We start from the raw sequence: 14673 nt of genomic DNA on the forward strand, positions 1-14673 counted from the left end.
TGGATCTTTATCCATGCTGATAATAATGCTGACAGAGAGAGAGCTGTATTAGCTCTGCTTGATCTCACAGCAGAGAAATGTGCGAGGAAAGAGACAGAGCCATCTGCTGGCTCTTATGTGATGACTGTTCATCTTACTAAACCATTATTATTAAATAGAACAAACCACATCGTTTGAGACCAGTGTTCTTTAATGCATTTATTGTGTCTTATTATTAATATTTAGTAGAGTAAATTAAAAAGCCCCTAATACAGACAATTACTGGAATAGGCAACACCTCTTCTGTGATGGGTATGTCTACATGATGTAACCATCCATAATTATAGAAATATTACTATTAATATCTACTGTTTTAAGTACAGTATATATATATATATATATATATATATATATATATATATATATATATATATATATATATATATATATATATATATATATATATGGTGTAAGCATCCAAAGATTATATAAATTATATTGTAATAAACTTGTAAGTTTGTAAAAAAAAAAAAACATTAAAAAGCTATTCATGCAGACAATTACGTGAATACACCTACAGTATTCTGTGAAGGGCAGGTTTCAGTTTTTATATATATATATATATAATATTCGTACAGTATATTTATTTATTTATCTTTAAAAATATCGTGTATTCAGAGGGTAAGGAAAATGTTTTCCTACTTTTTACTTTGTTTTATAGAGTTTGGAGCAAGTAAATAAACACTATTTGTAAGAAATGCGAAACTAAATGCTAAAATGCTAATTTTTTCTATCTTCAAAAACATATAAAACCAAAATGATAAAAAAAAAATTAAATTATTTATTTTTAAACAGTTCTCCTTTCCATCTTCTCTGGAATCCGTATTTTGCACGATCCCGATAGATTTATCGTGGAGTAACAGAGAGTAAAGCAGCGGCTCGAAAGTGTCGATGATGCCCCTGTTCGTGGTGCTGAACCCCGCGCGCTCTTCCTCCATCCTTCCAGCCATCCCTCTCTCTCTCCCTCTCTCTCCCTCCCTCTCTCTCTCTCTCTGCTCCTCTCTCACACGCACAGAATCCTCTGTCATGGCGTCTTCCAACAATGTTACTCCCACCAACTGTAGCTGGTGGCCCATATCAGCCATGGATGAAGATGGCAAAATCACAGACGGAGAGGAGTGTCTCGAGCCCACGATAGAACACAAGCCATTCTCCAAAGACAGGCTCGTTCTTTACCACTGGACTCAGTCCTTCAGCTCTCAAAAGGTAAGAAAAACACAGCATGAAAATGGTGGGTGATTCTATACTATGCAGTGGGACAAATAATGTCAGTCAGATAACATTGCGCTTTCTCCGGGTGGATGCGTGTTTTATTGGCCTAACGTTACCTGTCTGTTCTGTTGCGTCCTTAATGAAGACATTACGAAACCTCAGCAGAAGATGGAACATTTTGACTTGACTAGCTTCAAGTCCACCGCATCCCAACATCATCGATCAGTTACATGCATAGTGCCTATCAGATGCATTTGAGAGCAGATATGTAACTGTTTACAACGGGGTTAAGGCTGTCTTTGTAGAGTTGTGTGTCCCTTTGCTCTGGAGGACGATGGCACTCTAAATTATTCAGTAAAATGAGGGAGCTTTGTGAAAAACAAACGGTGATTTCGTATTCTGCTCTCAGTCGCTTCGTGCATTATTCTACGAAAAGATGCCTTTCGTGTCTCTCATGAATGTGTAAACAACGACTTTAACAATGAAAACTGACTCCCAAGTTTTCTATGCATTATTTTAAAAATAAAATAGTATTTATTTTACGTTTAATTCTTTTTCCAACTTCTCCCTGTTGTATTAGCAAGCATGCATAATTTGATTAACAAACATATAGTATATGTACTATAATAATAATGTTATATATTATATTTCAAAATTATATATACACTAAAATTTTAATGATTAGTAAACAGATACAGTGTTGACAAACAGAAACAGTAGTGATGATGCTTTTAATTAGCTTTTTTTTTCCAAATTAAATGAAATGTTTATTTTATGATCGTGTGTGTGTGTGTGTGTGTGTGTGTGTGTGTGTGTGTGTGTGTGTTTAAATATAAGATGTATGACAAACATTTCACACATTTACACAAACACACACTATTATATATAGAGAGAGAGGGGAGGCATATAAATGTGCATATATACAAAATATTTGGATGCATTCAAAAGTTACATTAACACAAAAATTGATTTTAATGTTTATTAAATATATATAGTGTTGAAGAAAACTGTTCTTCAACTGATTCTTTTATTTACATTTTTCTAACTGAATACAATTTTCTGTATTATGGATTACTGAATATGTGCATACATTCAATAAGTGTGCAGTTTAATATAATATTTATGACAAATAAATACATAATTTCAAAGATTTCCACACACATACATACACTATATTATAATATCATGCATTAAACTCTCTTTCTGTTTTGTCTAAACTGTCTGGCAATCTTATATGATGTGTTAAATAGGAATTATGCGTTCTAGGAAACACGTTGTAGTGTCATGACCTTGAGTGCGAGGCTAGTAATGGCTAAACGGCTAAATATGACGGTCAACCCTTTTTTTTATTTTTTTATTCCAATGTATAGTAAAATGTTAAATGTAGTGTGAGATGGCATAATGCACTTTATTAAAACTTAGCCATTCTTTGTCTGATAAAATGTGAAATTTCTTATTAAAATCACTGATTCACAATGAAAAGGCCTCATTATTTGGTGGAATGTCCCTCCTGGCCTCAGCCTCCTGTTTGTTGTGCAGGAGACGACGCTTCTCTACAGCCAGTCTGCTGCTGGTTTTTACATGATCTGAATGAATGTCACGTGTTACCTAAGCTAAACCTGATTCCTCACAACAATATTAAATTGACCAAAACATTGGTAAGGCCCAGATCACAAAGTGATTCGTTTTGCTGATTACAGTAGTTACAGACTTCCATGGAAAGCTGAGCAAAAAATCAATGACCTGCCAAAATTCATCTCATATTTATTTACCAGCAGACTGAGAAATAGAGCTCGACATCATTGAGTGTGTTTTCCTTTGAAGACTGTTGCGAAATTAGTTTTTGACTGATTTTTATAGAAATATTAATTGGAGAACATTTACTAAGCTGTAATGCTGGCTGAGTCTTCTTCTGCTGATTATTATGTGTCTGGTCGAATCCAGACATCACACTGTTGTTGTAAAGTGCCTTATCAAATGTGTCTATTGGTTTTGCAACACCTCAGCGCAGTCAAAGCTGAACACAGCCTGACATTCATTAGGCTTTGTTCAAGCTGCTGGCTGATGCTCTTGTCACTCATCGGTCAGGGCTTCGTTTTATCTTGATCGATCAATCTGGATTTGTAGTATCAGGCAGGATTGGATCTTTAATGAGACTTGTAACCAAAACTTTACTAGCTGCGTTCCTCTTATCCATCAAAACATGAATCAAGCAGATATTCTTTTTAAGGGACTATTCGAAACACATTGTGTTGTTTAGCTAAATGCCAAAGTGTCAGAGCTCAGCATATGTTGTATTTATAGTTACTTCATACTGTATATGTATAGTTGCTATAGTTACAGCGGTAGACCTTAGATAGTGAGTATGTATACAAACAGCATTTTTAAAGAAAAAATATTGAGACATTGGAGAAAAAAAAGGTTATTACTGTTAGAGCCATAGGATGAATAAGAAGAAGATTGGACGTGCAAGCAATAAAATGGTTTATTTAATTACATTTCTAACAGATGGCCAGCCAGACATTTAATTAAAACTAGAATGCTTTCAAAACTCACATTAACACTGAAATTATTTTTTATGATTAATAAATAGATACAGTGTTAACAAAAACAGAATAGAACATCTGTTTACTTGTATGGGACATACATTAATAAAAAAAAAAAAACTGGGGTACATCATCAGGGATGTGTCAGAACACTAGAGAAGATGCACTCTTTTTTTGTGCATTGTTTTGCATTTTTCTAGTTGAATACTATATATATATATATATATATATATATATATATATATATATATATATATATATATATATTGAAAACTGAAAACTGAACTGCTGAATTAAGAATTCCCTAGTAGCTATTTTATATTTTATTTTAATGACATTTTCTCAGTCCATATAGTGTTATTTTATTATCATCAATTCATATGATTTCATTTTTTATTTAGGTTTCAGTAATTTTGTGGTCTGTTTTTGTCATTTTAGTAGTTTTTATATATAAATGTTAATATATTTCTAATTATTTTTCATTTCAGTTTTAGTTAATTTATTACATCAAGTTCAGCTAAATTAAAATGAGAAAAAAAGCTGAAATAAAGTTTTTTATGTTTTATTTTATTTATATTTTCAAATATATTTTATTTCAAGTAACGAATATGTTTATTATTATACATTTTTATGGTTTTAGTTTAGTTAACTATAATAACCCTAAGCTCTCAGATTTTTGAGGTCGTATGATGTCATGATGATGTTGTGTGTGTGTGTGTGTGTGTGTGTTTTGTGGCAGGTGCGTCTAGTGATCAATGAGAAGGGGTTGCTGTGTGAAGAACGGGATGTGAGTCTGCCTCTCACTGAGCACAAGGAGCCTTGGTTCATGAGGCTCAATCTAGGGGAGGAAGTACCGGTTTTCATCCACGGAGACACGATCGTCAGTGACTACAACCAAATCATTGATTATATAGAGACCAACTTTACTGGAGGTATGACTACAGAAAAGATGCTTGTCACTGTACCAGCTGGTATGCATTAAATATATATATATAGTATTTATTTTTCGCCCAAATAGTTCCATTAATAAGTCATTAGTGCCAAATGGCAAATCTGTACGGAGAATATGACAAAAATATGATTAAAAACTATAACAGTATCTCAGTGATAGCAACATAAGACCGGCCATCTAATGTCATAGAGTATTAAAGATAACTGCATTTTCCCTGTGTAAGCAATACAAATGCTAAATCACAATCAGTGTAGTGCACTATATTTTCTCTCCCAGGCTGCATGGCTGGGTGTCATTCTGAATGTCTTCACAGTTTGAGTGTGGGGGTGTTTTCACCGAAGCTCGTCTCTGATCCAAGATCACTCACTCATTTAAGTGATAAGAGCTGAGCGTGATCACTCAAGCTCAATGAAAGAGATCGAAGCAGATATAAGGCATTTTAGAGTCTCCAAACACACGTATCAGTAATTTATGAAGTTATCTGATGCATCAATTTGATTTGAAACTCGATGTGCTTTTTTGAGCACTGACTATTCTTTAATGTAAGTTTTTTAGATTTAGATTTTGAAACTTTAACTGAAACTAAAATAAAGCCTAATTCATTCAGATAACTCTGAATGCATAAAATGCCTTTCATGTGTTTACAATGTAAAAATAGGATTGTCAGATTTACTGCATGATTTTCATTTGCATTGTGGATGGTGTTAATGAGTTTATGTCCTAAATAACAAACTGTGAAATTAGGCCTGGTAGAGTGGACAAGGGATGTGTTCGTGATGTTTGTGCCATTTCAGCTGTTTGTGTGCCAGGGTAACAGAGATGTTTGATCCTGTATTTATCGGCTGTATTGATCTTGGAGGGCTGCAGGTCAGCATGCTGGAGGTGCAGAGCAGTGTAGAATGGGATAGCCCTTTGTATCATCCTCTATCTGCCCCAGTGCAGTAACATTATAGACTTATTTTTACCAGATATATCAGCTTTTCTTGGTTGTTGACACCAAATGTTTTACTAAATCCAACTTTATCTTTATCTATATATATCTATATATATATATCTATATATATATATATATATATATATATATATATATATATATATATATATATATATATATATATCTTTAAAAATTGTATATGCTTTTTTGTATATTTAATACATCAGTCTTCTATAGTTGCTTATATATATATATATATATATATGGCAAACAAAAATGAAGATGAAATTCTGAAAGCTTGTTTAAAATAAATCAGTGAGACTTTTATAACTGCATAATAAACATAAAATGCATATAAATATTATTTGTCAATCTATATCTCCCATTAAGATGTCTTAGTAAGATGATATTTTAATGCTTAGATATATGATCAAAGCTTTATAGTTTTAACTGTGGTAGAAAAACATATAATGCAATGCAATACAGTGATGATAGAGAGATGAATAAATAAACATTCATCAAAAACTTGATGTATCATATTTGAAATTCCTATTTTAAAGCTGCGGTAGGGAACTTTTGACGCTCTAGCGGTTAATAAACAGAACTGCTTGCGTGTTGCGGAAGAACATCGTAGCCGGAAACTACTTCTCTCTGTTTATGTCTATGAAGAATCACAAAGGTACTGGGTTACTCCGCCGCGGTACCCCCGAAGCAATCTAAAATAGTCCGAATATAAACACTTATTATAGGTGCACCGTAGTGATTCAGGACAAGCTAAAAACACGGTTTGGAAAATGGATTCATGGTTTACTCGCTTATTATATACATTTTTCTACATTTTGAACACAAACAAAGTTACGGACCGCAGCTCTGGTTGGTTGTTTTTTACCGGGAGCGATGGAGTTTTTGCAAATGGCAATAGGAGCACTGGGAGGAGCCAGAGGAGCTTGATTTTTTCACAGATTATCTGTCTCATATTCTACTGTCAGGACATAATGACAGGTTTAACAAATATGTAAAAAATATGTTTTTACAAAAGTTACCTACTGCAGTTTTAATGAGATTTAAAAAAATACAAAATAATGTATGTATAATACATAAGTAAAGCTAAGTTCCTTCAGTCCAGTAAGAGATCAATTTAAAATACAAATTCGTAGGTCTGCTTTATAAAAATCTGTAATCTGTAAAGATATCACAATAAAAAGTGTAACATGACCTGAAATATTATGAAAGAAAAAGTTAAAAAAAGTTTACTTTTATAGCAAAACATATATCAATTAGGCACGTAGTAGATTGTGTGAACATTTCTTTTTTTTTTTCAGCAGCAAGTTTTGATCAAATTGATAATTTTGAGGCCATAGAATGTGAAATGTTACTTGCAACATAAACAAAAAAACAAACAAACAAACAAAAAATTGAATGTGAAAATAAGAAGCAGGTTAATTATATGACCACATCAGAAGAGTCATGGCTATATTTATGTATATTAAAAAATGACAAAGAGCAGGCAAAAGCAAGCACATCGATCTCAACATACAAAAACAAAACTGCAGCATAGCATGTGTGATGTTTTGAGCACGCAGGCTCAAATACATTTCTGATACTTTTGGAGCTTTGGTGTTGCCGACTGTATATTTAAAAAAAATATATATATATACAGTATATATTTTTTTCTTTCAGACACAGTAGCGCAGCTGATTCCAGATGAAGGAACTCCTATGTATGCAAGGGTACAGCAGTACCGAGAGCTGCTGGATGGGCTGCCCATGGATGCTTACACACATGGATGCATCCTGCACCCAGAACTCACAACCGACTCCATGATCCCAAAGTACGCCACTGCTGAAATACGTAGTAAGTGATGCTGCAGTTCAATGCACCATTAATCTTTTCTTTGTGAAATGCATAGAAAGCAAAGCATCTAACTTGCAAAGCCTGCTTAGTCTGGGAATCATTTTATTTCTCCGATTTCACGTTTGAAGCAAATTGCTGTTTCAAATGTTGACTGTAAACTAACATGGCATCCTCTAACCTATCCTCTAAAGATGTTCTAATGCTGCCCTATTTATGCAGAGTTCATTGATATTGGATGTACAGTACAATGCAAATAAAGCCAAAGAGTTGATCCAGCCATTGGGTTGCAGCGAAATAAATAATGTCACGAAAACCCAGCATAATTGCAAATAAATCTCTTTTATAGTTCATAACTTGGAGGGAGTTCCTATGATAGGTGTTGTTTATCACAGTCACTGCTGTGATTTTATGCATTAAATTCCTTAATTAGTTGTCAGGGACATAAAAAATCAGCAGAAAATAGTGCCAGTTCACAATGTGCTGCCCGACAATGAATAACTCATCGTGAAGGAAATACAAAATCTTCTCAGATTTGGGGTCTATGAAAAATCTTTTACTGAACCACACAATTTGGTTTGATTTCTCTCAGGACATTTGGCCAATGCGGCATCTGAACTGATGAAGTTGGACCATGAGGAACCCCAGCTGACAGAACCATACCTCTCCAAGCAGAAAAAGCTCATGGTAAGTCAGCGGTTTCACTGCATCCATGATGTGTAGCACATTTTGGATGGATACTGTATTTTGTCCTAGCTGAAATAAGAAATTAAACTGCAGTCATGTCAGTTATAGATTTTCCTTGTCTTGAATACTTAAAACTATATTTTGTAGGCAAAGATCTTGGACCATGACAATGTGAACTACTTGAAAAAAATTCTTGGTGAGTTGGCTATGGTGCTAGACCAAGTAGAGGCAGAGCTGGAAAAAAGAAACCTGGAATATCAAGGTATGTTTTCTGTTCACTTAACATTTAACAATTAAAATAAAATCTTAACAAAATAACCCTAATATTTTTTTTTATAATATATCCTTATATAATAAGCATAAGAAATGTTATAAAAAAAAAATAAAAAAAAATGATGTATAGTCAATAAAGTAAAAATACAATAACCTTATTTAATAACCTTATTTTATATAGTTTTATTAAATTACATTAGGGTAATTTTTTTAATCTGTGCATTGTCATATAATTTTTGTAAATAATAAAAATTCACATTTGTTAATCTGCAGGTATGTATTTATTTGTTACATTATAAATATAAGATTTAAGTGTTACTTAGTATGTTCTTAGTATGTATGTTAGTATATTTGAGATACTGTTTTAATTTTTATCTATCTATCTATCTATATATATATATATATATATATATATATATATATATATATATATATATATATATATATATACACACACAATTTCTTTTCATATTTTCTGTTTTTATTTGTAATTTTAGGTAAAGTTTTAGTAATTTCGTTGTATTTGTGTCAGGTTTCCATTTCTTTTTTAATTGTTCTTATTTTTATTTTAGTAAATTAAGTTAAAATGAGAATTGTTACTTTGGCAACTAGCTGAAATTATTATTTTTATAGGATATATATACCATATTTAAAAAAAAAAATTATTCATTTTATTTTGAGTTAGAGTTGATTTTATTCCTTGTAAATGGTTTTAGTTAACTGTAATAACCCTGCTTTGTGAACCGTTGTTTTTGATCTTACAAGTCATCTTTCATTTCTACACAGGTCAAAAGTGTGAATTATGGCTTTGTGGACCTACTTTTACACTAGCTGATATTTGTCTCGGAGCCACATTGCACAGGCTCAAGTTCTTGGGACTCTCAAGGAAATACTGGGAGGACGGGAGCCGGCCGAACCTGCAGTCGTTTTTTGAGCGGGTGGAGAAGCGTTTCGCTTTCCGCAAGGTGTTGGGGGACATCCACACGACCCTGCTCTCTGCGGTTCTACCCAATGCATTCCGAATGGTCAAAAAGAAGCCCCCGTCCTTCTTTGGCGCGTCCTTCTTAATGGGCTCTCTCGGGGGGATGGGCTATTTTGCCTATTGGTTTTTAAAAAAGAAATACATGTAGTGAATGTGCTCTTGTAGTGTTTTGTGTCTGTGTATCTGTATGACGTTCGAACTTTTCGGTAACACTGTTTTACGATAGCAGGAAAAACAAGACAGTATACAGAGATTAACACTCTTTACTCACCTGGGTGAATAATTAAATAAATATCTAATGAGAACATTCCAAGACTAGGAATTCTTCTTAACCGCACCTTCTCTGGTAACGAACCTATTTTTGTTTTTATGATTTACTGGTTTATTTTATTCATATTATGCTTACATACAGCATAATTATTTTGTGTTGTTCTGTCCAGATTATAAACATTACGCATTCTTGCCATTTAGGACACCTATGGTTATATGGTACAGCACAACGGTATATTATAAACAGAAAGCCCAAAATAGTGTTTATTAATCTACTCTGAATTCTTAAGCATTCATATTCTGTACGGGTTTCCGAACACTTTGCACTTCTAATTTTAAGAAACTCAAAATTATCAGCATTTAGTTGTTCACTTTTTAGTGCAGATCACATCTGAAACACTATTTATCAGCAGAATGCAACACGTCACTGTTAGCATGACAATTTTCTGGTCTGAATCTGTTTGCTTCTTCATTTGGTGAGAGGAATCAGTGCCAGCAAACATATTAAACCCCTACATTTTCAGAATATTACACTGTACCAAGAATGCAAAACCCCAAAACACTGAAGAGAACAGAATGTTCCTTTAGAAGACTGCCAATTTTAGCATTTCTTTCCAATTTAATTGTATTTTTTATTTTTATTTTATCACTAGCAAGTCGTGGAAAGTATACTGAGTCACATGATGAGTAAAGTTCTTGAAATGGAGGTGGTATAGAAATGTGAATGTCAAGTTCCAGTTCTGAGCGTAAAAGCAAACAAACCTTGATGTTTAATCGAAAAATTTGACTTATAATAAAAATCAAATGGTCTTTTAAATTAGTGTATCCATTTTAAATATGCCACTGTTTAATTTATGGGTTTTTCTTTCATTGTATTTTTCCATTAATGTTCACTTATACATTTAAACTCTGCTTGACTTGAGAGGCCATTAAATGTTTGCCATGCAGTAAAGGCGAGAAATTACAAACATAATATGAGAGTTCTATGCCACCTCACACACAAGCCATATACAACTGTGAAGATGCATTAATACTCTATGATTTAATTTTATGTACTGCTGTTAGTCATTTTCAATACTATAACTACAACAAATGTACAGTACAATGTCTGAGCTGAATTTCTCGGCACCTCAAAACTCACAGAAATGTACTTGATCTGGAGTGATTGTTGTGAATTCAGATAAGTGGCGATCCCTTCTCTAAACCGGAATGACTGGAAGTAAAATTAATACATGAGAAATATATTGATGTCTGTGGTCACTAGACTTCACAATAGATTTTTTTATTTTGTAATTTTTATTTTTATATCTTTAAAATATGCATTTCTTTACAGTGCTTTCTAAGATGTTTGTTCATGAGCCTTAATTTGTTCAGTTGCCATCGATTTCAATAAATCAAAATGCTTACCTTAACTTCTTTGTATGGTCTGTATGCAGCTCAAGTCAGATAATTGTCTGTTTTTTTTTTGTAATATTTTTTAAAATAAGAAATACAGTGCATGCTGAGCATTTCTAGGGCTTTTCGCACTGTGCTGTGTTCTGGTCATTTTAACTCAGAAAGGAAATTATTTTTCTCTAAAAATGGTAACCTTATGGGCAATAATGCGATAATCGCATTGGGCAAAAACTCACAAAGGGTAAAACAACTCAGAACCAAAAATGTTAACATATTTGTACCTTTAACAAATACATTTTCATTTTTACATTATTGGTAAAAAACATGATCTGGCTACAAAATATTGCTTGTATATATTTCATTATGTTATTAACAAATTACGTATTAAATTTTTTATCAACTTGTTTTCTTTCAATTAGCATAAGATTGGATTTTGGAAATACAAAAACTTTTCTAATTAAAAGAAAAGTAGGTAAAAAGTTTACAGGCCTCCTAAAACACATCCTAGTATGAAATAGTCTTGTGACAGCTTTAGCCAGCTGGCCACAGGAGCAAATAGCACACAAGAAGCAAGGCCACACACGAATGTCGATCTGAGACTCCAGAAAGTTGTAAAGTTGTAGAGTTTATAAAGGTAAGGTCCCTGCAGCCAGTCTGCCCAGAGGGCCAGGAGATAACGCCTACAGAAAGAGCTTCTGGACCGTCTGAATGCCGGATTGGCAACGGCTGTCTGTGCGGCATGGGACGAGGTGAGACGGCGGGCTGTGATCTCTAAAGTCACACACAGTCCCGCCAAGACTATAAATACAAGGTATGCGGTCACAAACATGATGGACAAAAAAGTCCCAAATCCTAAATCAGCATCCTCATACAACTCTTGGTCCATCGAAACTCATGGTTCTTCTGCAAGAAGGGAAAAAATATTAATTATGAAAAATAGTGTAAGGGAAACTACATATCAACTAAATATTAAGAAGAATTGTATTCTACCCAAAATAATAGAAAATACAAATTAAAAAATGGCTTACCAAATGTGACATTCTTCATCATGTAAAATTCAACAAAATATCAACTTCTGTATAAACCAAAGGAGAAATCATCCTGACAGACTGACTTCTGAAATGAGCCACACAGTCATTATTGATTCATGGAAACAGGAAAGCACTAATTAAACGAATGCACTAATGCTATTTTGTAAATTCAACTTTATTTTTTAGTTGACTAACATTTAACAATAACTTTTGAGTTAAGCGCTTTAAATAAACCTACCTTACTCCTAACATTCTCCTTAAGAGTTTAAAAGGGAGATAAATTCCCTTTTCAATGCCATGGTTTCAGAAGATTTTATGGCATACATGCTTTCAATATTAGCCTATCTGCTCTACAACATCCATGTGTTTTTCCGGGTTCTTCTTCTTCTTGCTTAATAGCAATTGACTCCTTAGGAGCATTATCGCCAACTACTGTTCGGAATGTCAAGTAAACTTACATATTTGATGAGTCTGAAATTTAAGAAGGGGAAGGATTGAGAATTTTTTTTTTTTTTTTTTTTTTTTTTTTTACTAAATAAATGAAAGATTTGGTGACTGTTTCATATTCTCTCCAATCTATGGCACGCTCAGATTGCATACGAAGGACGCCTGCGCTTATCTTATGAATATTAATTAAGAAACACTGCGTTCACAGAGTACCACTATCTGATTGGTCACTAAGCAGGCTGACAATATAAATATTAATTTGGGTATGTATCAAGACGCTCCATCAAGTTTTCCAAGCAACGCTGAATATTTCTTCTTCTTCTTCTCTATTCTTGTTCTTAAATGTTTAATTCAGGTTTAGTTATAAGAAAAAAAATATTTTCGCCACGACTTCATCTTTTATTCAGTACCTTATTATAAGTTTATATTTTGCTTGTCCCTGAATTTTCCATCCTAAAAACACAGCCAACATTTCATTGTAAAATAAGTATATTTATTCACGAGAGTTTGATTACTAATAATAACGTTTTTTTTTCCTTCGTTTTTTCCCCCTACAATGGACTTATGAAGTATATGATGAAATTAATGTAGAAAACTAAAATTAAGGTATGCGTAAGCAGAATATTTATATCATGCACGGTTTTATATGCAATTTCGGATGCGTATATGCTAGCTATAAATTTAGAATTAGCAATTGAAACGTTAAAATTGTCATCCACCCCCATGTCCACCATCAAACACAGTAATTTCAGATATAGTGACTGACATTGTGTAGCAAATAACGTTTCAGGAAAAAATAGACAGATTAAAATCTGTTTTGAAGAGTATGTTTTTCTAAAACAAAAGTGCCCAGCAATGATGACACATATATAAATAAAAAGTAAGCATGATTACAATAATAGTCATAGGTTTTATCAACAGACTGTGGTTTTATCTTTCGGTGTTGCGTCATAGCTTGAGATTTTTAAATGCGCTACCGCGGGATTCCACGCGATGTCACTATAACACTGTTTACTATGGAACGAGCTTCTCTTGGACCTCGCATTAGTGTTTTAGATAGAGTTGCCACCCGTACATTAAAATACGGAATCATCCCGTTTTGAATCAATAAAATCAACCAATCAATCAAAATCCCGTATTTTCGGAGTTGTCTTCAATGCAGCATCATATGCATATCATCCCACCGGCATTTTGTGAAGACTCGTCCTATTCTGCCCCTGATTGGGTAATACTCGCAGCCATCGTTAGATTGATTGGTTTGTTCCAGGTTCACGGCCAATCAGAGTCAGAGGAGGGCGGGTTTCTTGGCAGAGAGTCGATTTGAAAGAATGGCGGAGGTTGTTCCCGTAAAAGAAATGATCCAGATACCCCCCGCGTCCAGCGCTGAAACGAAAGCGGATGCAAAAGTACCGTCGAGAGTGGGAGGAATCAAATACTTGGCTGGAGATTGTCAGCGCAAATGAGTATCAAGCCAATTGCACAATTTGTCGGCGAGTGTTCTCTGTTGCGCACAGTGGCTTGTCAGATGTGCGACAGCATGCCTTGGGAGAACAACATTCATTCACTTTACAATAAGGTTCATTTATTAAACATTAGTGTATTAACTAACATGAACTAACAATGAGTAAGTAAACCATTTGTTACAGTGTTTATTAATGTTGGTTAATAGAAATAAAGTTGTTCATAGTTCGTTCATGTTAGTTCACAGTGCATTAACTAAAATTAAGATTTTAATAAAATATTAAATGTGGAAATTAACATGAACAAAGGTGAACAATTGCTGTATAAGTGCAGTTCATTATTAGTTAATGTTAATTAATGTAGTTAACTAATGAACCTTATTTTAAAGTGTTACCCATTTGTTTATTATGGTTAAGGTGTACAGTCAGGCACATAAGCATTATTTTAATAAGAGATAAAGCTATATTTGATTATAAATATATAGTGCCTATGTGAAGCAAATAAACAACTAATTTAAATGATTGCATTATTCAATAGACTACTGTACAATTAACAATAGATATAAAAAATAGATTAAAAAATTGTGTGTTTTA

General features: G+C 33.3%; 1 protein-coding gene and 1 long non-coding RNA gene across 2 annotated transcripts; one reads left to right on the top strand and one right to left on the bottom strand.

Annotated features, from left to right (window-relative positions):
- The first annotated feature begins 850 nt into the window (after positions 1 to 850).
- Positions 851 to 11335, top strand: LOC113041563 (ganglioside-induced differentiation-associated protein 1-like 1). The gene is made up of 6 exons (XM_026200167.1): positions 851 to 1245; positions 4537 to 4729; positions 7364 to 7537; positions 8127 to 8221; positions 8369 to 8483; positions 9281 to 11335. Exons 1-6 carry the CDS (start codon positions 931 to 933, stop codon positions 9622 to 9624), a joined length of 1236 nt encoding a protein of 411 aa, XP_026055952.1. The 5' UTR covers positions 851 to 930; the 3' UTR covers positions 9625 to 11335.
- A 149-nt stretch (positions 11336 to 11484) lies between these two features.
- On the bottom strand, positions 11485 to 12541 carry LOC113041564 (uncharacterized). Its single transcript, XR_003275417.1, has 3 exons — positions 12411 to 12541; positions 12170 to 12257; positions 11485 to 12044 (listed from the first exon to the last, which is right to left on the bottom strand). It is a non-coding gene; the product is annotated as an uncharacterized LOC113041564 (long non-coding RNA).
- Between the last annotated feature and the right edge of the window lie 2132 nt (positions 12542 to 14673).

This window comes from Carassius auratus, chromosome 23 (genome assembly GCF_003368295.1).
Source record: "Carassius auratus strain Wakin chromosome 23, ASM336829v1, whole genome shotgun sequence".
Classification (NCBI taxonomy): Eukaryota; Metazoa; Chordata; class Actinopteri; order Cypriniformes; family Cyprinidae; genus Carassius; species Carassius auratus.